At 37.7% G+C, this 19649-nt stretch overlaps 9 protein-coding genes across 9 annotated transcripts; 3 read left to right on the top strand and 6 right to left on the bottom strand.

The window, feature by feature from the left end:
* Positions 1–57: 57 nt before the first annotated feature.
* L201_004761 (uncharacterized protein) lies at positions 58–2210 on the top strand (the record flags this gene model as incomplete). Its single annotated transcript, XM_066220499.1, has 6 exons — positions 58–737; positions 810–1123; positions 1196–1374; positions 1455–1664; positions 1760–2120; positions 2203–2210. The coding sequence occupies 6 exons, from the start codon at positions 58–60 to the stop codon at positions 2208–2210; spliced, it is 1752 nt and encodes a 583-aa protein (XP_066076596.1).
* A 443-nt stretch (positions 2211–2653) lies between these two features.
* Positions 2654–5189, bottom strand: L201_004760 (uncharacterized protein; the record flags this gene model as incomplete). The annotated part of the gene is made up of 12 exons (XM_066220498.1): positions 2654–2999; positions 3099–3237; positions 3316–3407; positions 3483–3544; positions 3619–3647; positions 3712–3806; positions 3876–3990; positions 4066–4160; positions 4287–4446; positions 4532–4604; positions 4681–4946; positions 5063–5189. The coding sequence occupies 12 exons, from the start codon at positions 5187–5189 to the stop codon at positions 2654–2656; spliced, it is 1599 nt and encodes a 532-aa protein (XP_066076595.1).
* Positions 5190–5709: 520 nt separating this feature from the next.
* Positions 5710–8192, bottom strand: L201_004759 (uncharacterized protein; the record flags this gene model as incomplete). Its single annotated transcript, XM_066220497.1, has 11 exons — positions 5710–5886; positions 5949–6043; positions 6107–6186; positions 6252–6400; positions 6461–6716; positions 6770–6846; positions 6909–7091; positions 7162–7305; positions 7359–7427; positions 7485–7910; positions 7983–8192. 11 exons carry the CDS (start codon positions 8190–8192, stop codon positions 5710–5712), a joined length of 1866 nt encoding a protein of 621 aa, XP_066076594.1.
* An 834-nt stretch (positions 8193–9026) lies between these two features.
* L201_004758 (uncharacterized protein) lies at positions 9027–10053 on the bottom strand (the record flags this gene model as incomplete). The annotated part of the gene is made up of 2 exons (XM_066220496.1): positions 9027–9112; positions 9231–10053. The coding sequence occupies 2 exons, from the start codon at positions 10051–10053 to the stop codon at positions 9027–9029; spliced, it is 909 nt and encodes a 302-aa protein (XP_066076593.1).
* A 1033-nt stretch (positions 10054–11086) lies between these two features.
* On the bottom strand, positions 11087–11988 carry L201_004757 (uncharacterized protein; the record flags this gene model as incomplete). Its single annotated transcript, XM_066220495.1, has 5 exons — positions 11087–11230; positions 11311–11417; positions 11500–11615; positions 11699–11819; positions 11940–11988. The coding sequence occupies 5 exons, from the start codon at positions 11986–11988 to the stop codon at positions 11087–11089; spliced, it is 537 nt and encodes a 178-aa protein (XP_066076592.1).
* An 882-nt stretch (positions 11989–12870) lies between these two features.
* L201_004756 (uncharacterized protein) lies at positions 12871–13887 on the bottom strand (the record flags this gene model as incomplete). The annotated part of the gene is made up of 3 exons (XM_066220494.1): positions 12871–12929; positions 12995–13098; positions 13199–13887. The coding sequence occupies 3 exons, from the start codon at positions 13885–13887 to the stop codon at positions 12871–12873; spliced, it is 852 nt and encodes a 283-aa protein (XP_066076591.1).
* A 277-nt stretch (positions 13888–14164) lies between these two features.
* Positions 14165–15198, top strand: L201_004755 (uncharacterized protein; the record flags this gene model as incomplete). Its single annotated transcript, XM_066220493.1, has 5 exons — positions 14165–14167; positions 14245–14325; positions 14452–14675; positions 14750–14822; positions 14953–15198. 5 exons carry the CDS (start codon positions 14165–14167, stop codon positions 15196–15198), a joined length of 627 nt encoding a protein of 208 aa, XP_066076590.1.
* Positions 15199–15515: 317 nt separating this feature from the next.
* L201_004754 (uncharacterized protein) lies at positions 15516–16262 on the bottom strand (the record flags this gene model as incomplete). The annotated part of the gene is made up of 1 exon (XM_066220492.1): positions 15516–16262. One exon carries the CDS (start codon positions 16260–16262, stop codon positions 15516–15518), a length of 747 nt encoding a protein of 248 aa, XP_066076589.1.
* A 423-nt stretch (positions 16263–16685) lies between these two features.
* L201_004753 (uncharacterized protein) lies at positions 16686–19158 on the top strand (the record flags this gene model as incomplete). Its single annotated transcript, XM_066220491.1, has 5 exons — positions 16686–16763; positions 16849–16993; positions 17084–17261; positions 17350–18244; positions 18301–19158. The coding sequence occupies 5 exons, from the start codon at positions 16686–16688 to the stop codon at positions 19156–19158; spliced, it is 2154 nt and encodes a 717-aa protein (XP_066076588.1).
* Positions 19159–19649: the final 491 nt, after the last annotated feature.

Genomic DNA, 19649 nt, shown 5'->3' with positions numbered 1-19649 from the left:
TCTTTGTTCAACTTCCTTTATCAACGTTACCAATAAGATTCATGGATAATTACGAAAATGGCACCATCCTTCCTTCGTAAAAGGGAGCGACCGCAATCATCTTCGCCCAATGACGGTGACGGAACTTCTAAAACTATAAGACCATCATTATCACTACCTGATTTGACTACACCTTTATTAGACATCTCTTCTTTTGAAGAAGTACCACCATTCAAGTTTGCTCCGAAACAACCACAACACTCAAATCCATCAGCTTTATCACCTGTCTCACCTACCTCTCCAATCATGACTACTGAAGGGAAAAGAATGTCGTCGTATAGCTATACTGGAGCGAATGGGAGAAAACCAAGTCTGATGAGGAATTCCCATCGAAATTACGATCACGATGATGGAAAAGAAGAATTGACTCAATTTCATAGACCATTTACACCTAAAATGATTAACAACGCTTTACCTCCATCATCCAGTAATGATTTTAGACAAAGTAAGATTGGTTGGTCAAGTGATCATCCATTCTCACAACCTTTTATATCATCTCCTCAGCTTCAGCCACAAGGATTACCACCTACTTCATGGAATTCACAAAGACCTACTTCAGCTATATCAGGTCAGACTAATGGAGCCCACAATTGTAGTAGTATTCACCGTGTAATAAGTAGAAGAAAAGGTAAGAAGAAGGGTACAACAGGTAAATTGAATATTGTAGTTGTAGGTGGTAAAGATGTTGGGAAAACAAGGTGAGCATTGTTGCTGTTTTGAAATTCGAATACAGAGTATATGACAAGCTAATGAAGACTGGATCGAAACAGTTTTATCAATTTACTCCTATCATCCTTAAACTCAACTGAACATCCAACACCAATCATACCATTACATTCAACTACAAGACCAAAATCATATACAGCTATTTCAACAAGCGAAGATGAAAGAGAAAGATTATTAGTCAGATTGATTGATACGCCAGGATTAGATCTGAATATTGAAGATGAATTATCAAAAAAATCACGTGAAAGAGGTTTAATTGGTTTATTAAGATTATTGGAAGATAGATTTCAAGTTATGTGTGAAGAAGAAAAGAAAATTAGAAGAATGACTGGTGGTGAGGATGGTTTGATCCATCTCGGTAAGTGAAATGGAAAATGACTCTCGACAGGAAGATACTAAATTCCAAATTATTTTCATTGGTCATTATTAGTTATTTACCTAATGGACGCTAGAGAGATATTACATCCGCAAAAGTCGAAAGATCTGAAAGTCGATTGGTCATGTATAGGTTTATTTGATGATGATCAACCTACAACTCAGGATCAAATCAACAAAAAGAATAGAAACGTTAACGGAGAAGCTAAGGTTTCGGAGGTCGAAGTTGATATTGTAAGTATCTAATACCGTATCTAGCAATTGTCTACCAAAATATATTGGTACGGATCACTGATAGTACTCGTCATACGCAGATACGTGAACTTTCTAAAAGATCGAATGTTTTACCGATATTGACAAACTCAGATTTGTTAACAATTTCAGAACTAAATAAAGTTAAAGAAGCTGTAAGAAGAGATTTAGGTAAAAAAGAATACGAATTACCAGGTAATGGTTTTGGTATATTTAATGAACAAGATGAGGAGGAGGAGGAGGAGGAGGAGGAGGAGAACTCTTCTAGTGATGTAAGTTCAATCCTGATTCTATTATCGTGAATTTCAAAGCGAAGTAGGTTTTCAGAAGACTGAAGAGCAAGAATGGTTATGATGTCTATTGATAGGACGAAAGAGAAAATCGAAATTCAACCCAACAAAGACCACCAACACCAGAATCAATATCTAATTCAAAATCAGATTTTAGTGTTGAATCAGAATTACCATATTCAATAATTTTACCTGATCATACTATCTCCTGCCTTCCTACTCAAAATCCAGGTGAGGTAGAGAAGAAGAGGACTTATAAATGGGGTGAAATATCAATTTTTGATTCAAAATATTCAGATTTCAATTTGTTGAAAGAAACTATATTAGGTAATGAGAATCCAATGTTATTGAGAAATCATACTAGACAAGTACTTTATGAAACTTATAGGACTGAAAGGTTGTTGATGGCTGCTAAAAGGTCTTTAAGGTCTTTGAATGGTGAGTGCTAGTTTCGATCTTTCCCATCTTCCTGAATCTTAGTGTTTAGAAGGGGGGAAAGCTGATCACATTATTCTCTCAGAACCATAGTCTCGAGTTGAAGGAATACAACAAGCCGAGCCATCCTGTTTATAGATTTCTCACCTATTCTATAGCATTTTTCAATCTTCCACACGTTTATCCATTGCTATAAAATCCCTTTATCGAATCCATACTTGCGTTTCCTGTCATTCCCTTCCTTTTGCCATAAATACCTTGTTACTTGATAGAAACCTATTTGTAAATATCATAAATCATTGTCTTGATACCCTTTTATCTAACGATATTATCGTACTCGGTTCTAGATGAATCAGTATTTATGCAAATCTACTATATCAGCCATCAACATTGGTTTAAGAGTAATAATCTTGTCTAGATTCAGATTATACCATAACCCCCTGAATTCAGATAATTTCAAGGAAGCAGATAACAAAGATGTCTGAATATCCCACTAATTCATATTACATTCTCATCGTCAAAGTGCAGTATATGAGCTATATATTCTTCTTACTTTCCTCCTCATTATCACTCTCAATCTGAACTTCCTGCGCAGCTCTATCTAAAGTATATTTTGGAATCTCCATACCCTTAGCTTCTTGCTGTGTAGTTGAAGGTAAAATCAACGGACTATCATCCAATCCTCTTTTCCTTGACTGATGTTCTTCATTGTCATCCTCACCATCTTCGTATACACTACGTTGACTTGGTGAATCCACATCATCAGTTTCTGTATATGCTGGTGAATGAGGTGTCGATGTGTTTGTCGAAGGGGTCATTGATACTCCTGAAGCTGAAGCTAATTCCATCTCTTTACGTAGTTTCTCTAATTCTCTTTCGAATCTAGCAGAAAATGAATGGTAAGTAAGAATACATGATGATATTTGACAGACGTGAATGACCATTAATGGAAGAAAAAAAAGAGTAAAATCGGTAACCCACTTTCTGCCAAATACTTCAACGTAGAAACTTGCTCCATTCCAGGCCGATACTGCGAAAATAATAATCAAGAAAGCCGAACTGGCTCTTGAGCTATTTATGAATAATGCTGCAGGTGGGATCATGAATATGATACTATAGACTGAAAATACAAGTCAGACGATGTTAGTAAGCTAATGTACCAGTTTGTAATACAAGTCTTAGGAATACGCTGACTTACTCAATTGACCAAAAATAAACCATAATTCCCTATGATCAGGTTTGATGCCTTGCAATGCTTTACCAATTGGCCCACGTTTATCATTGAGCATGCTACGAGAGACAATATAGCAGCATCGTTCAGTCAACTTGACGATAAATGGAGATATGGATCACAAAGCAACCCACTAGTGGAAAGAATTCTGTCTTTGTCCAGATTCGATCTTGCTCTTCCTGTCAAGCGAGATGAACTAAATAACAAGACGTTAATGTCAACATATATCCAAGATCAGGAGCGACAATCATGGGATATAATTTGACTCACTTTATAATACGCTGCTTGCCATAGTATATCTATTTTATGGAGATGTCGGATCAGTGTTCATGAAAACCAACCATGCTACCAACGAGAACTTACAAGGAACACCACTGAGCAAGATCATAGTATACCATTTATAGTTGTTGACATCTTTCAGTCCAGGGTACCTTTCTTCTGCATTAGGATAGTTATGTCTGTTGTACGAATAAAAGCAGGTATCTTCCGTTAGCTATGACCCGACTACAACTAAACATTCAGCTCACCTTATAACGCTTAATACGATAGGAGGATAAATGTGAATAAATATCGATATGATCTTATCTAATGAATGGAATACCAAAGAATTCCTCCATGTTATAATAGCACTTGCGATCGGGCCTATAGGTAACGGTATTATAAGCCTTGTTGTAGTACAATCGCAATATCTCGTGATATTGGATTCTGTGAACTTACCTAGGGTCAACAGATAACAGCAGATAAATAATGTGGTCGATGAAGGGAAAACCCAAATCCACAGTAAGTCGAGTACGTTAACGAAATAACATAAACTATACGTGTGATATCGTCAGATGAGTCATGTCGCACAGATGAGTTTAGCTTACTCTGTAAAGGAGATACCAGACAATCAGCATGAAGACTCAACGGTAATATATATGTACGGCAGAAAAGGTCACTTACCAAATAAGAAATAATGCCAAGCTTTCCTCTTATATGTATAAAATCTCAAAGGTAAATATAGACCACTTTGAATGGTATAAGCCAAAGGCATATATTCAGGTGCCATACCATATAATAAACAAGTAAAAGCTAAACTCATAACACCGAATAAGAAGGCTATGTATGGTGAATGCAAGCAGTATATCAGTACTCATTCAGTCATGATCATGAACGTAACGTAAAGGCTAGGATTGGTACTTACAGATTTTATCTTTTGTCCTAACCACTTGAGCTGATCTCCAAGTACTTGATAAATGAGTTACTTTAGCAGCAAGCTATTCACAGAATGAACCACTATTAGCACCTTACCTCTTCTCTATATTTCAGGTTCAAGATACAGTTATAACTCACTTTAACTTTTATCCTCTCTACTTCCCTTTCAACCTCTTTCCTATATTTTTCACCTACTCTATCGCTATCTCTTCTCTCCCTGCCTTCTCCCTGTGAATCAATATCTTCATCACCATCTAATAATAAGATTGAAGAACCACCACCACCAGGTGTTCTTAATCCTTTAGGTAATAATTCGACTGCTCTAGATTTTAATTTCGATGATTGTGCTTTAATTCTACGATTGAACAAATCAAGTCTAGAATCGAAAAAAGTTTCAATAACATCTATATAGTTCAATTAATAAATCGAAATTAGCTTTTATAACTATGTCTCTTCTACTGTCCCTCCTGATAGCGAGAAACACTTTATGACAGAGTATATATAGTGTATTTATACTCACCTAACAAAGTCAAAGCTCCAGCCCAATCTTCAGAATACCTATCTAAACTCGTCAAAGTCATTATATTGGTAAATGATGAATTTCTGGATAGAGGTTCGCGTTTTGGTCTACCTTCTAAAGATGACATTTTGAACTGAATGACACTGTTTTTGGGTTTTGCAGCTAGGTTCAGTGAGGACGATGAGGATGTCTCCTGCTACACTTTGAGCTTGTTGTTGGTGTTCAATGCTTAACAGGATTGTTAAAACTGCTTTTGTGACTTGTAAACAATTCTGAAACGTGTTGCAAGGTGAGAAAGTTGATGGAGATGACGCAATGATCGTCATTGACTCATTTACTGATTTTTGGTTAACGCGTCTAATAACCACAAGACTGTTGTTATCCCACCAAACGAGAATATCTGGACTATTTCGTTCTGACAATACATGCAGTACATTGGCAAACAGTGAAGCGATGGAACAGGGTTACAACTCATTCTTATGCATTGCATCTAGCTACAATTTTATTCTATATAAACAACAATGCTTTGAAGCAGCAAAAAAAGGTGAAGTTTTCTTATATATGCGATGTATAGACCTTATCCTCCACCTGTATATGTTGGACCTTGTAATGAGACCATTTCCATGCGGTGCTAATTATATTTCTGCCTAAGGCAACACCTTAGTCACCACGCCTAAGACCTTTGTCTTCGCTTCTCTCAGCAAGATCAACTGTCCCTCCTTCAAGAACTCGGTATGGCTGATAAATTCAAATACACATTTCGCTCGGTCACCGGTTCTGATGAGTCCTGATGGATGGTCTAACGATACTATTCGTACGGTTTGCTATGACAGATTGAGCCTCAGCAAAGGCGAACCTGCATATGGGTTATACCATCTCAACTCACCCTTATAGCACCACAATGCATCATTGCTTGATATTTCGGCTGTATAGTCGATGCGTGGTGTAAAACCATGACCATACCTTCAAATCGTTTGACGGCTAAATATCCCAGGTTAGTGTCATCACAATGGAAGTACTTGATTTATCAATGGTGTAAATTACCTTTAGGCGGGTTGTCAGTCTTACCGATCAACACCATTCCTTTTCTAACTTGCGTCCTCCTTATTCTCTTTAATGCGAATCTACAGCATATTATGTGCTTATCAGCGGATACTCGAACATCTGCTACGTGATATGGCCAACCTACGAAACACTTTGACCAGCTTCTCCACTGTTTACCGAGGCTCTCTTTCGCTGTATAGTTTTGACAGCAGTAGGCATGAATTGACCAACCGAGTCAGGTCCAAGAAGCACAGCATCGTTGGCATGAACCGTTCCGGAAGTAATGACTCCGCTCTGCAAATAGAGAAAGTAAGGTAAGCTGATTGTATATCCTCCAGAAGATTTACGACTTACTACTACAGTACCGACAAAGGGTACTGAAAAGACGTCACTGATTTGAAATTCAAATGGCGCATCTACAACATATTTGTCATCTGATTGCGAGGATGGCAAGCAGTTTAAGAATGTTCGGAGCATAGGAAGGTTATGTCCAGTAACATTCGATACCATGAATATAGGACATAATCTACCACCAGATCCTAATGGTTGACCAAGATATCTGGCACAATCAACAGCCTCTTGAGCGGTATTGACGAAAACAGGTATACGCCTAAAGCGAAAAGTAAGCTTGTTGTACTCATCAAACCTTCCTGTATAGCTTACCTGCATCCAGGACTCTTCAACACTTTAGTGAGCATGGTTATGGTTTGCTCGAGAATTTTGGGCGGCGTCATATCAATCTGCCTTACGTCAACTGTGGACTTCGGAAGTTACGAGTTGAGGAGATATAGGGCGCGCTCACCTTTGTCACACAAACCGCTATAGGTACATTTAAAGCCAACGCTACACCTAAATGCTCTTTCGACATTCCAATTAAACCAGCATTTCCACCAACCATCAACATCACATAATCCGGGGCACATCCACTCAATCCATAAAGAGTGGTCTTGAAGTAGCGTTCATGCCCGGCTAAATCGATAAAACTCTAATTTCGTACCCGTATTTTAGCGAAATTGTAAAGTGGGTGAACGTGAAAGAGAGGAGAATGCACTCACTACTACCTTACTCGCTCTTTTACAGATCTCTTCCCAGCCTAACTTCTCTCGCTTGGCTACGGCAAGAGGATGATGACCATCAGATGTATCTGTTGTATGCGAGGAGGGAATGACAGGTTGACCTGTTGGCGAGAAACCCAATATCTGTGAAGCCGCATCAGCGCAACTTTCCGTTGTACCAGGTAATGTGAACTCACTTCTCCTCCCACTGAGGACGTACGACCGGTTTCAATCTCATGAGGATGTCTGAATAAAGCTACTCGAGCCTATGAGCGGGTCTGTCAGCTTCTGATCCCAACTGAGGGAAAGGCGAATCAACTTACTTTACCCCTACCATCATCCAAACCACCTCTAGTCAATACACCTAAAGTAGTACTTTTACCCGCATCTACATTGCCCACTACCGCAACTCTGACTTCCATTATTTCCTCTACACCTCTGGGAGTTAATCTAATGAGCCAGCATCCGTGACTACTGTCATCCTTGTTTATTCTGTAGAGCTCGTTGAGTTCGGCTTTCATAGCTGTACAGGCGGCCTTTAGCTTTTCGATTGATTTGTCTAGTTGCGCTGGAGTAAGGGATGTGCCGACTAATGGGACGGGTTCAGATGTAGGGTTGAGTGAATATGTATGTTGGGGTGATGGGTAAGCTCCTAAAGCGACAAGGTGTTCTCCGTGGCCTTTGAGTAGACTTGAAGCCAAACGCGATTGAATGTCATCGATATTATTATCTTCTGATATTATCAAGTCCTAAAAATATCCATGTTGAACGTAAGCTAGGTGCACTGATTTGCATTAGCACTCAACAGATGTGTAGCATACCTCAATAGTCAACTCCACTTCCTCCTCTTTGTCTTCATCGACCTTTACTTCGATGATAGGTTGTACATCTTTTTTAGTTGATGGTATTTTACCATGATGTCTAGCTAATTCAGCAGCAGCATAAGCTTCTTTAGCTTCTTTTATAGATTGGATATGTTTTTCGTGTGAAATCGCTTCGATTTCAGCTTGAAATGATTTTAGCGTTGTCATCTTTTACTGCTGTCCCTTTTCGGATGAACGTGGGTGGCAATTGATAGATCGAAAAGGAGTTAAGGATGAAGATAATAGAGTCCCCAGTTGATTTGATTTATATGCTTCAGCTGAGCGGTGAAATCTTGCGGCTGCCAAAAAGATTATCGAGTCGAAAGTGCGTGTCTTTTGTGAGGTATGCACACAAATATAGATTAGATTGTATGATCAAACAAAGTATAATTGAAAGAGAATGGAGTGATCTCCTTGTACTTACTTGCTTTGACTCGGTTATCATCTCATCAACTATCCTTCTTTTGATCGGGCAACTGGGTTATCGTTGATGATGTGTGGGGCACCGGGTGGCAAATGGGCGGTTAGTGAGTGGCAACGAAAATCACTTGGATAATCATAAAAAGGGTTTACTGCCTTCATTCATGGTTGACTAGATTTTCGAGTCAAACACTGGCAATGCTGCAGAAGGAGATTACCCTTCATGTTCAAATACAGGTAGGGATAGACTGACTAGAAGGGTGACTGCTCATGCTAAGTATGCGAAGGGACAGGTCATCTAGACTTCACACCAACTGGAAGACATGGTCAGACTTATAATCGATGGGCGCGATCGCTTATGTGGAAGTGCACGATTTCAATCTCGGTTACCATACACATCGTTGATAACATATACGGGGATATATATAAGAATAAGCTCCACTCGATAACTGGAATATTTTCGTAAGCCGCCTGCATTTCTGTTTTGGTAAAAACCCCGACCCGACCACCTCACTCTAGATATTCGGTCTTTGCTATGATTTTCGGATTTCCCAAAACTCATTCTTCTCATTCCATTCAGGATTAATCACATTCACTTAAGAGAGCATTAAATTCCGATTCGTCGCCCCCTCGAGGTCTGACTTCATTATGAAAGTAATCCCTATCACCTAAAAAGCGAAAAACAACGAAAAAGAAGTGTTGAATTGGTCAGCCACTCTAGAAAAACAAAAGTTTTTTCCCTGTTCCTTATCGTATCAAGTGAAGCTGTCGCCATTTATGACTCACCAAAATGAGAGGAGTCTTGTGGAAATTCATGAGTAGGATTAACGAATGATTGATAATAAGTATCGCCAACAGCTTTATCCAAACTCATTATTGTACTCATCAAGTCTCTCATTTTTTGAGATTCCGGATCATCTCTTATAACCTTCAGATAATTATCGCCTTCTTCTTTGGTAATATCATCTACAGCAGGATTTTGTGATTGAGATAATTCTTTCATTCTTTCAGTATATAATCTTTCATAATTATCCATAATTGACTTTCTAATTTCTTGAGTCGGTTCAATTAAACTTAAAATTTCTTCAGGTCTTATATTTAAGCTATAGTTTAAAGGTGTTGTGATACCATATGAAGTTTTTCCCCATTTATCAAGAGCTTTCTCTAATGCTTTAACGTTATCTTCCCAATTCCAATTGAAATCTTCGGCTGAATTGCTATATATTTCAAATTGAGAATCTTTAAATCTCGATAAAGCACTCTTGATATCAGCAGAACTAGGATTTTTCATTGATTTCTTCAAAACTCTGGAAATGAAGTCTTTTCTAGTTTCTCTTTCATCTTCTTGAGTATCTAAAAATAAATTGTGGTCTGCTACAGAAAGTATTGCCTTTCTCCGAACTCTTCTCCAAGTTCTAGGTTTTAAAGTATTGGTATTTTCATGTAAATTTTGAATAAAAGCGGAAAGTCTATCTTCACATATAGGTAATTGTGATAATGGTGTATCCCAAGTTACTTCTCTGATACTTATAGGACACTGATTGTTTTTATTACTATCATCGTCATCTTCATCTTCAAATGACTGAAAATCCGTATCATCATGATGCATCTTTTGATATCCTAAAATTCTTGCTGTATAATATCGCGATTGAAGAATGACTTCGCCTGCTTTCACGGTATTTACAGAACCAAAAACAGGTCAGGTAAAAATTCATCTGATACTCACCTGAACGTTCCCGGCTATCCAAACGCGACCAGAGACGATGCCGAGATGTATCCAATAATTCACTCGCTGCTTCCCGAAATTCTTTCTGTGTCTCGTTCATGACTGAAGAAGAGGGTTGGTTAGTGTGTATGAAAAAAAAAAAAAGGCTTTCTGGTCAATTGAGGAGATAAAACAATATTAAGATCGGAAAATGTAAAATAGATATTCGATGGCCTTGTCCACTCCATGTCCTTTTATACGTATAATGTTGCTGTATAGTAGTTATCTATCGCATATACTGGACAAAGAGAGGGTGCGGACGCTGAGTAGAGTTGAAAGGAGATCAAAAGCCCACAGAAGGCGCACAAGCGTCATAACTTGTAAGCTGCGTGGAATTTTCTTGCTACTTGCCAGGTGGTCTTCCTTTTGCAGCGAAGGCGTAACAATGATTGACGCTAATATATTTTAACTCAGCCTTAAGTGGATCAAAAGGAAATCTTATCCATGGGAAAAGCAGACTTGAGCCATGACGCCAGAATGCCTTCTTCATCCTTTCCTATAAAGACCCTACCTTGGTTGTTCTCGGTCTGTCCCTGGAGAATCAGGCTATTTTACGAGTTTTACAGCTGGCATTTCGCAATATAAATGATTTGCGCCTTTTTGGAAGGATGCTTTAAAGTAAAACAGAGTCATGCTTGACCTTCTTGATTTCACTTATACTGCATTGTCCATCCGTCGGCGAGCTCGATACTTCTCTCGCTCTTTTGTAACTGAAGATAGATTGGTAATTGAATCGACTTTCATGCAAATTTGCTACATATACTGACTGATACTATAATAATGATCTCCTTTACCTTTGTTTTGAATTATCTGAGTTTGATATTCATAATTTCTTCTGATTTCATAACTGATTCGCACAATATTGATTATACTTCGTTTATTTTCCACCGAACCAAGATGACCAACTACTTGAACCTGAACCTTTTTGATCTTTTTGTTGAGGTCCATCAGGATGAGGAGGACCTTGACCATCATTGTATCCTTTTTGAGCTTTGACTGGTTGAGCAGGTGAATCACCTCCCTGTGAAAGGCACAAAACAGGTCATCAGTGCCGTACGAATAGCATCGATCTACTAGGCGATGTATAAGGATTAAACTTGCCTGGGGACTAGGTAAACCCATACCTTTTTCTTTTCTTTCTCTCATTTCAGCTAATCCTTGTCCACTCTTTGCAGTTGGGTCATCTCTGGTCTTGACATCATGTTCAGCTATGTATAAAGGGAAGCTTCAGCATTAGCATTTTAAGATGTAAGAATAAGAGGGGAAAATCCTTGTAGAATAGGGACTTACCAGAGTGTGATTTTCTTGATGATCCAGGTTGACCAGCAACGGTGGTTGAGGTTTGATTACCTGGTGAAGCTCCACCATAAGATAAATTAGGATGAGGTGAACTGACTGATGGAGATCTGGTGTACAGCATTCATCTGATTAGCATAATTCTTGGATGGATATTCAAGCGAACTCATTTCTGAAATTGACTTTAACTCACGAGTTATCTTTTGATCCATCTAAAGCAGATTGACTTCTACCATCTTTCGCAGGTTCACCACCTGCGGATTTACCTGAAAGTTCCGTTTTTGGTGCAACGATGTAAACAGCACCAAGGGCACCTAGAAGTACAGAAGATGAAGACAAGCATTAATAGTATACTTAGCTCGCCTTGTACACGCTACAACGCGACATTCCCAGATTATCATAGCGATCTTAAGAGCATTGAATTTCACACTCACCGATAGCAGAAGCGATGAAGATGGGTAATTTGGAATTTGAACTGGCCATTATGATTGTGTGTTTGGTTTATTTGATAGATTATTGTAAGTACTAGATGTATGAAGAGAAGAGAGGAAATAAAAGTAATATGATACGCTGGGATATATAAAGTATCACCAGACTTAACTAATCCGATCGACTTCCATCATAGTTGTATCGTTAATGGGGTTTAACGCGATTCAGTGTAACCATATGACGTAGTAAACTTTCATTGCGGAGATCCCCATATAACCGATACTACCAGCAGGCCCTAAAAGCCTCACAATCGAAATCAGTTATCAGAGTGAAGATCGCTTCAAGCATAGTTATGCATATGACTTGATATATGCATACATGATTCATGAACAATCGGAGAGTAAACCGCTATCAATGGTACAAAAAGACATTGAGCCAAAAATTCGATTCTACTATGTAAGATGGCAAATGGTGAGCAGATCTGTGTGTATGCCGCACAGACACAGACTCGCAAACTCATGTTTACTCTTCTAGCCCCTGACAGGATCTAACTATATGAGGCTCGAGCAGAAAGCAACTTTTACTGAGATCTCTGAATTGGGCGTGGGTTGCGATGTGGTATCATTTTTACGATGATCCTTAAGAGGGTTTTATCGCGCTTCAAGACGATTTCACCGAAAACAACTTTAAGATTCGATGAGAATGACGAATGAACTTCCTACATTCGGGAACATTCTATTCAATCGGTGCCAAATGAGGTGCTTGAAATTGACATCTGATCTGAAAGGTTATGGATCGTGATCTCGGTATGAATAAAGATATCTTTCACCTTGATTGATGAGAAACAGCTGTCTGTCCCATGGTGTATCACTAAGTATCCAGTTGACCATGGCGTCTGTATATTCTTGCGTTTGATACGTGAAATGGTGCTGAACATTATTGTGTTGCTGGATCGCCTTTAAATCCTAGACACACCCAATACGCCTCACTCGATTCTGGAAATCAAGAATTTCGTTGACTCAATAAACAGATTACTCCTGAATATATGCTTTGAACTTACCAGATCTAGATTCTTTCGGTTTCTCAACGACAACTTTTCCAAACCAGGGATCCAATTCCAATGAACGAAATTCATCCATATCCGGGTGTGCGAAGAATTTGATACTGACAAAAAGTTCAAGATCAGTTGATACTCATACTTAATCTTAATACTTAATACTACAAAGACAAGTTGTTCAAGGGAAAAGGAAAAATGCAAACTTACACTAAATTACCACCTGGCCAAATTTTCTTTCCTCCATCCTTCTTGATGATTTCATCACCTTTTTTAGCTTTTTTCAAAGTATCTCTTGCGAAAACAGTAGCTGCTGCACATAATTGTAATGATAATCCAACATCTCTAGTTCGATTTCCAGTCATGGGTGCCATCATATCACTCAATACACAATCTACTATTCCTTCTTCTTCGTCATCTTGCCTATCTGTTCTTGCTGAATATTCTTCATTTCCAATCATTTCTTCTGAGTTTTGAGACAAATATGGTTTTCTTGTTTTCTCCCTTAACTGTTGTCTAACTTCTTCAGATAAAAAATCACCTTTTATAACCTCAACTCCTGGAATAGGTTCCATACCTAAGATATCTAATGCAAATATCTTAAGATGTTCATTTTGTTTTCTTGCTTTTCCTTTTGATAGCAAATTTGCAACCACTTGTGACCAACCACCTGGTGCAGCACCTAAATCAATTACTGTTTTAGTTTTGCCGGGAACCAAGATTGGATGTTTATTCGCTATAGATACTAATTTGAATGATGATCTCGATCTATATGCTGCCTGCCCATTGGAGCCAGTGCCAGAACCAGAACGGGACTTTACATAAGGGTCGCGAGATTGTCTCGCTATCCAACGTGAAGATGAAGCGCTACCTTTCAAGAGTATAGCGCTTATACGCATATCGGTGTAGCGTTGTCGATCTTGGGCGAAGTTCAAGTGAGGTTGAGCTGAATGTCGACAATGTAATTGAAAAGCAAGATGAGAGGAATGACGCCAACCATTTCACCAAACTTCCCTTTTAAAACTTGAAAAAGCGCTCGGACCACCTCCACCTTAGCTTAGGGTGACTACCGATCAGCACTTGCTGCTTGATATTAATCGCTATTACCTCTTTATCCATATATCTAATCTCGTCTTTTAAAGTGAAAGTAAAGGTCTTTGAGCATAGCTCTGCATAATGGTAGGTCAGCTGTGCTTCCTGTCCAATCCTCATACTGGCGAGATTGGCCGTTAGTTAACCCAGTCAACCCTTCTTAGGCAAACGCATCTTCCAAACGAATAGCTTCGGCTAATGAAACAGCCTTGAAGAATCTTGAATTGGGATTATTGATCGTCAATGTGAGTGTTCTCCCTTTCGATGAAAAACTCATCGTACCCTTTACGACTTGGAATCATCTCACTATCTTTGAATGACTACCATGTAAAGGAGGAAGGAATGACAGGCTGATATGAGATATTTAATAGCTTTTATCACCAATAATTCGATTCCTCTTATCATTAATAACCTCTAGAACATTCTTTCCGCGTAAATTAGTTATTTTCTTGCATATATTATTTATAGGAGGATCAATATTTACTTGGAGATGGTTTAAAACTATTGGCAAACCATCCGCTGGTCAACCTGGAAAACAAGTTAGAGTAGGTGAAGATTTAGGTGGGAAAGGTGTTATTGAATTAGGTTGGGACTTGTGAGTGATTTTTGTATACATTCACTTATCGCGCAGTCATTCACTTGAAAGCTAACCATTGATACCAATGACAGAATCTACATGACTTGGATATGTACATTGGGATCAGCAATCTTAGGTGATTGGGTCTGGTGGTTATCTTTATTAGTGAGTCTTGCAAACCACCAATATACTACGCCTTTCCCATCTGCTAGTTAGAACCATTTACAACGACGTATATACAAATAAACTGATATGATAATGTTCATTATACTAATCGTCTTTCGTGTCCTCCTAGGTTCCAGCTTTCGGAGCATATAAACTGTTCTCAACAATACGACCAATCTTAGCAATGTTCTTACCCGGGTTATTTGGTCCTAAATCACCTCGAAATCCACAAGCTCAAGCTGGTAATCAAGCGGGAGCTCAAGAGCAAGCTGAACAAAACGATAAACCAGAATCTAAGAGACAAGCTAAATTAAAAGCTAGAATGGAAAAAGGTGACAAGAGAGTGCAACAAGTTCAAGTTCAACGTAATCGATAACGATTGTCATTTACTCGATCAATAATGTTATAAGGAACTCGATCAAGTGAAACCGCATGATACATAGCGTTTGTCACTTTGCATATAAGAGGGTAAATGAATGCATCATATGGTAATATGAAATTGTCGTTATGAGTTTATAATGCACATACTGCCGTATCACCTGAATCTTGAAAGTTCTGGCACCAGGACGAATTATGGTGACCAATGTACCACAACTGATTCTAATGACCCCTTGACACCCTCTGCACCAGATAATATCATAGCAACCAAAGTGCAAATCCCAACCCGCTCTTTCACCTCATCTCGTCAATCTACTATTGTCCATCTTCTGTACTCTTCGACTCTGTTGCTTGTTCATCTCTATTTTCCCATTCTTTAGAATATTCTTCTATTGATTTACCTTTTGCTTCTACAAATTCTAATAAACCATCTAAAGAAGGTTCAACAGTTGTTTGAATATTATATGAATGTGAATTTGATGAAGAAGATCTTTCATAAGTACCATATAAAGCTTCTTTTAAAGCTATTTCTCTTTCTGTTAAAAGTGATGAATCATCAGTATAATCATTTGAATTTGATGAACCACCAGATTGTGACCATAAAGGTATAGAATGTTTTTTAAAAGTTTTTGAATTTGGTTTAAATCCTTTTTTATATGATAATGATGAATTCAATGATGATGAGTTTGATGATGATGAATCACGTTCAATTAAATTTTCTAATAAACCACCTTTTGGTTTTAGATTATTGTTTTTTAAAACGTTTGATGAAAATTCATTATATGTTCTAAAAGTTGGATCATATCTTGTAAATTTAAATGTATTTTCAAATCCAACGTTTAAATTTTCTTTTTTTGATGCATCATGTAAAAATCCAGAAGATTCATGATGTAATGATATTAATGATCTTAATGTTGATGCGTTCAATGTACGTCCATTTGATTTTTTAGGTGGATAATAATATGTCGATGTACTACTAGAAGCTGATGAAGAGGAACTGGCTTTAAAGGATAGAGGTCTTGAAGATCGTAATGCGGCTTGACGAAGAGGTGTAGGATTCATGGTGGATGTATTTGTTTTTGGAAGCGATGAATTCTAGAATATACCTATTCACTGACAAATCGAAGCTGTGTGGTAAGTCTAATCTCCTTTTGGGAGTCAGTCTAAATTCAAAATAATCACATTTATCAAATATCTGTTGGTATGAAGAGCTAAGCTAAGCTCGTGGAAAAACGACAACGAAAAAAGAGAAGTTTATGTTACGTAATAACACAGGCCCAGGTACCAAAAAAAGTTGAGAAAGATAATTTCAGCTACAACTTCAGATCACAACTTGCACATCTCATTATTGTCCTTTTAATCTCATACAGGATCTACCAAGGAGCCTAAGGTTGCCAAGGCCATCACACAAAAGTCGATTCAGCGGAGCTGAGTTTCAGCCGATTATTTCCTACTTGAATCCCCAATAGAGAGCTCCTTGTCAAAATGGAGAAGGTACAGTTTCAACTTGAAGCTACTCTACCGGAGTTGAAAGATTTATATGAAAAAGGTTTATTTACAAAGGTAAGTTACGGATACATACATGAAGCTTCGAGAGATGGTTAAGATGATGGCTTGCTTGATCTGTGTGTTGACGGGTCTTCAATAGAGCGAAATTAATCAAATAACCAAAAAGCGAACCTCATTCGAAACATCTTTGATCAGAAAAGTAACACGTAAAGAGGATTTTTTCAAATATGCTGAATATGAAATCAACCTTGAAAGGTTAAGAAAAGTTAGATATAAGAAATTGAGTGAGTTTCCCTCTTTTACCTTATCCTACTGATCGGTCTTTGCTGTATCACGTTTCAAGCTAACAAAGTATGAAATAATCGTGTCTATAGAATATCATCTCAATCCTCCTCCTCCTTCTGCATCATCCTTTTCATTACCTAGAAGAGCATTGTATATACTGAAAAGAGCTACCGCAAAGTTCCCAGGTGATCTAGCTACCTGGCTAGCATATGTTGAATATGCAAGTAGAGAAGGAATGAGAAAGATCGTCGGAAAAGGTTTAAACAAGTATGTATAGTTATTTCAGCTCGAGCACAATGAAAATGATTTTCAACTCTGCAAGTAACACTGACACTATCTCTCGTTCTCACCTTAGTGCTCTTCAACATCATCCAACATCATCAACTTTATACCTTTTACAAACATATTATCATTTACATCCAGGATCACCTTTCCCTAGAGAATCAATACCTTCAACGTCAAAATTAGATTTACCTTCTGCATCTACATCAAATCAACCTCCTGGATTCGCTATAGAAGGTATTGATCCAGCGCGAACAACATTGCTGCTTGGTTTAAGGTTACTACCACAATCACGCGATTTATGGAGAGAATACATTAAACTTGAATTAGGTTGGGTAGAAGCTTTACGTAGAAGATGGAAATTATTAGGTATAAAAGATTCTTTAACAACGACTGAACATCAAGATCAAATAGAAGGAGATTCGGAGGGAATTGATCAAGATGCATTAAAAGGTGGTGAAGGTGCATTTGGTGAAGAAGGTGAAGAAGCAAGAAAATCAATTTTAGCTGGTCAATTAGTTATTCACGCTTTATCTTCTGCATTGGAAAGTATACCTATAACAACTACAATAAATAATCAAGAACAAGGTGATGGTATGGATTTTAGATATAATTTGATAAATATGCTCAGAAATTATCCTTCACCATTAAGATCAAAATGTCTGTCTGCGATTTACCAAGAATTAGCACGTTGTTCTCAACATGAGAGTGGAAAATTAGCTGCTAAAGCTGAACTGGTATCCTTAACGAAAGGTTTATATGATATAGAATATGATCCAGAAAGAGAACAAGTTGGTGAAGGTGAAATTGTATTGAGCGGTATTGAGTTAGTAGAAGAGTTGGGTAAAATCGGAAAAGAAGTTCGAAAATCTATTAAAGGCGATAACAAGGAGAATAAAGATTGGATTGAAGTTGTGGGATTATGGTTAATAGAGCAAATCGACAATTTCTCCAATAATGTCGAATTGGTGAGTTTGCCCAAAGAAGGGTGGTTAGAGTATCATGACTAATTGTCATTTGATAGCGAGATTATCTATCCTCGATCCTATCAACAATAACCAAACCTTCGTTACAACCGCCTCCTGCACTCTTAATAGCTCATCTAGCTCAGCTCGCTACGACATCACCAGATCTCAAGATTGCTCGATCATATGCTGCTATATATCCTTCCAACCCATCAATCCAACTTTATCGACTTTCCGCTGAAATAGGGGAGAGTGACGATTCAAGTAAAATATGTGAAGAGATCGCTCGATCAGTAACCAAATCGAATTTAAGTGATGATGATAGGGAAAAGGTTAGAGCTATATGGAAACTATGGATTGATCAAGAGATCAAGCAAAGCAGTGATGAAGTATCCTTGAACGAGAAAAGATGGAAATCGGTTCTACTTGAATCAATGAAATCTGGATCAAATATACCTGGATTACATGGTGATATAGTTGGATATTATATGGTATCATCTATAAAACAGAAAGAAAGTGTTGGAAATATATTGAAAAGTATTAAATCATATCAACCAACATTCAATACATATCAGATCATATTTGATTCTTTAAATTCATCAGATTTTGAGATTGATTTTAATGATTTAAAGAAGATATATGATTCATGGAGATTAATTTGTAAATTACCTTTTGAAAAAGCTCAAGCTGGATTAACAATCGCCAAATTACTGTTAAGTATAAAAGGAAAAGGTAGAGAAGCTTATGATTTGATCGAAAATGTTAAAAGGGAAATTAGACAAGATGAAAATGTTGAAAGATATGTAGAAAAAGAATGGAAAGCTTTATTAGATGCTGTAAAAGAAGAATCAGGAGAAAGTGAAGATGATGATGATGATGATGATGATGATGAAGATGAATCGATGAATGAAGATTGATTGAAGGTAAAGGTGTGTTTCATGAAGAATAGAAGGTTGGGTTTTAAGGGAAGATATATCATGGTCTGTGCGTAAAGAATATTATAATGACTCTTTATATCCGGATGAGGCCTTGATGTGTTTTTATTTTGTGTTGATTTTCCATGATGCTATATGATATATATACAGTTCATGCATACATAAACGTCCATCTCATCTTCCTTCTCTCTTAATGTCTCACTAGCTTTGTTGATGAGTTCTTTACAAACATACATCATAGAGTAAATCAAAGGCTACTGCAAAAAATCAAGTGCTCCGTCCCGTCGGAACCAAACAAACAATGTCTCGCATACTTTCGACGCGATCTAGCAATAATCTAATCCACCTCAACCGAGTAATGTTCATATCAAAAAGTTACGGGCGAAACACTCCTTCCCTAACTAGGCAATCATGGCAGATGTCTAAATCAATAAGAAGCTTCAGCTCAAGCTTAAGAGTTAATAGCGATATCA

This window comes from Kwoniella dendrophila, chromosome 6, assembly GCF_036810415.1.
Source record: "Kwoniella dendrophila CBS 6074 chromosome 6, complete sequence".
NCBI lineage: Eukaryota > Fungi > Basidiomycota > Tremellomycetes > Tremellales > Cryptococcaceae > Kwoniella > Kwoniella dendrophila.
Note: the sequence above shows the minus strand (reverse complement) of the source record. Positions and strands in the feature narration are given on the sequence as shown.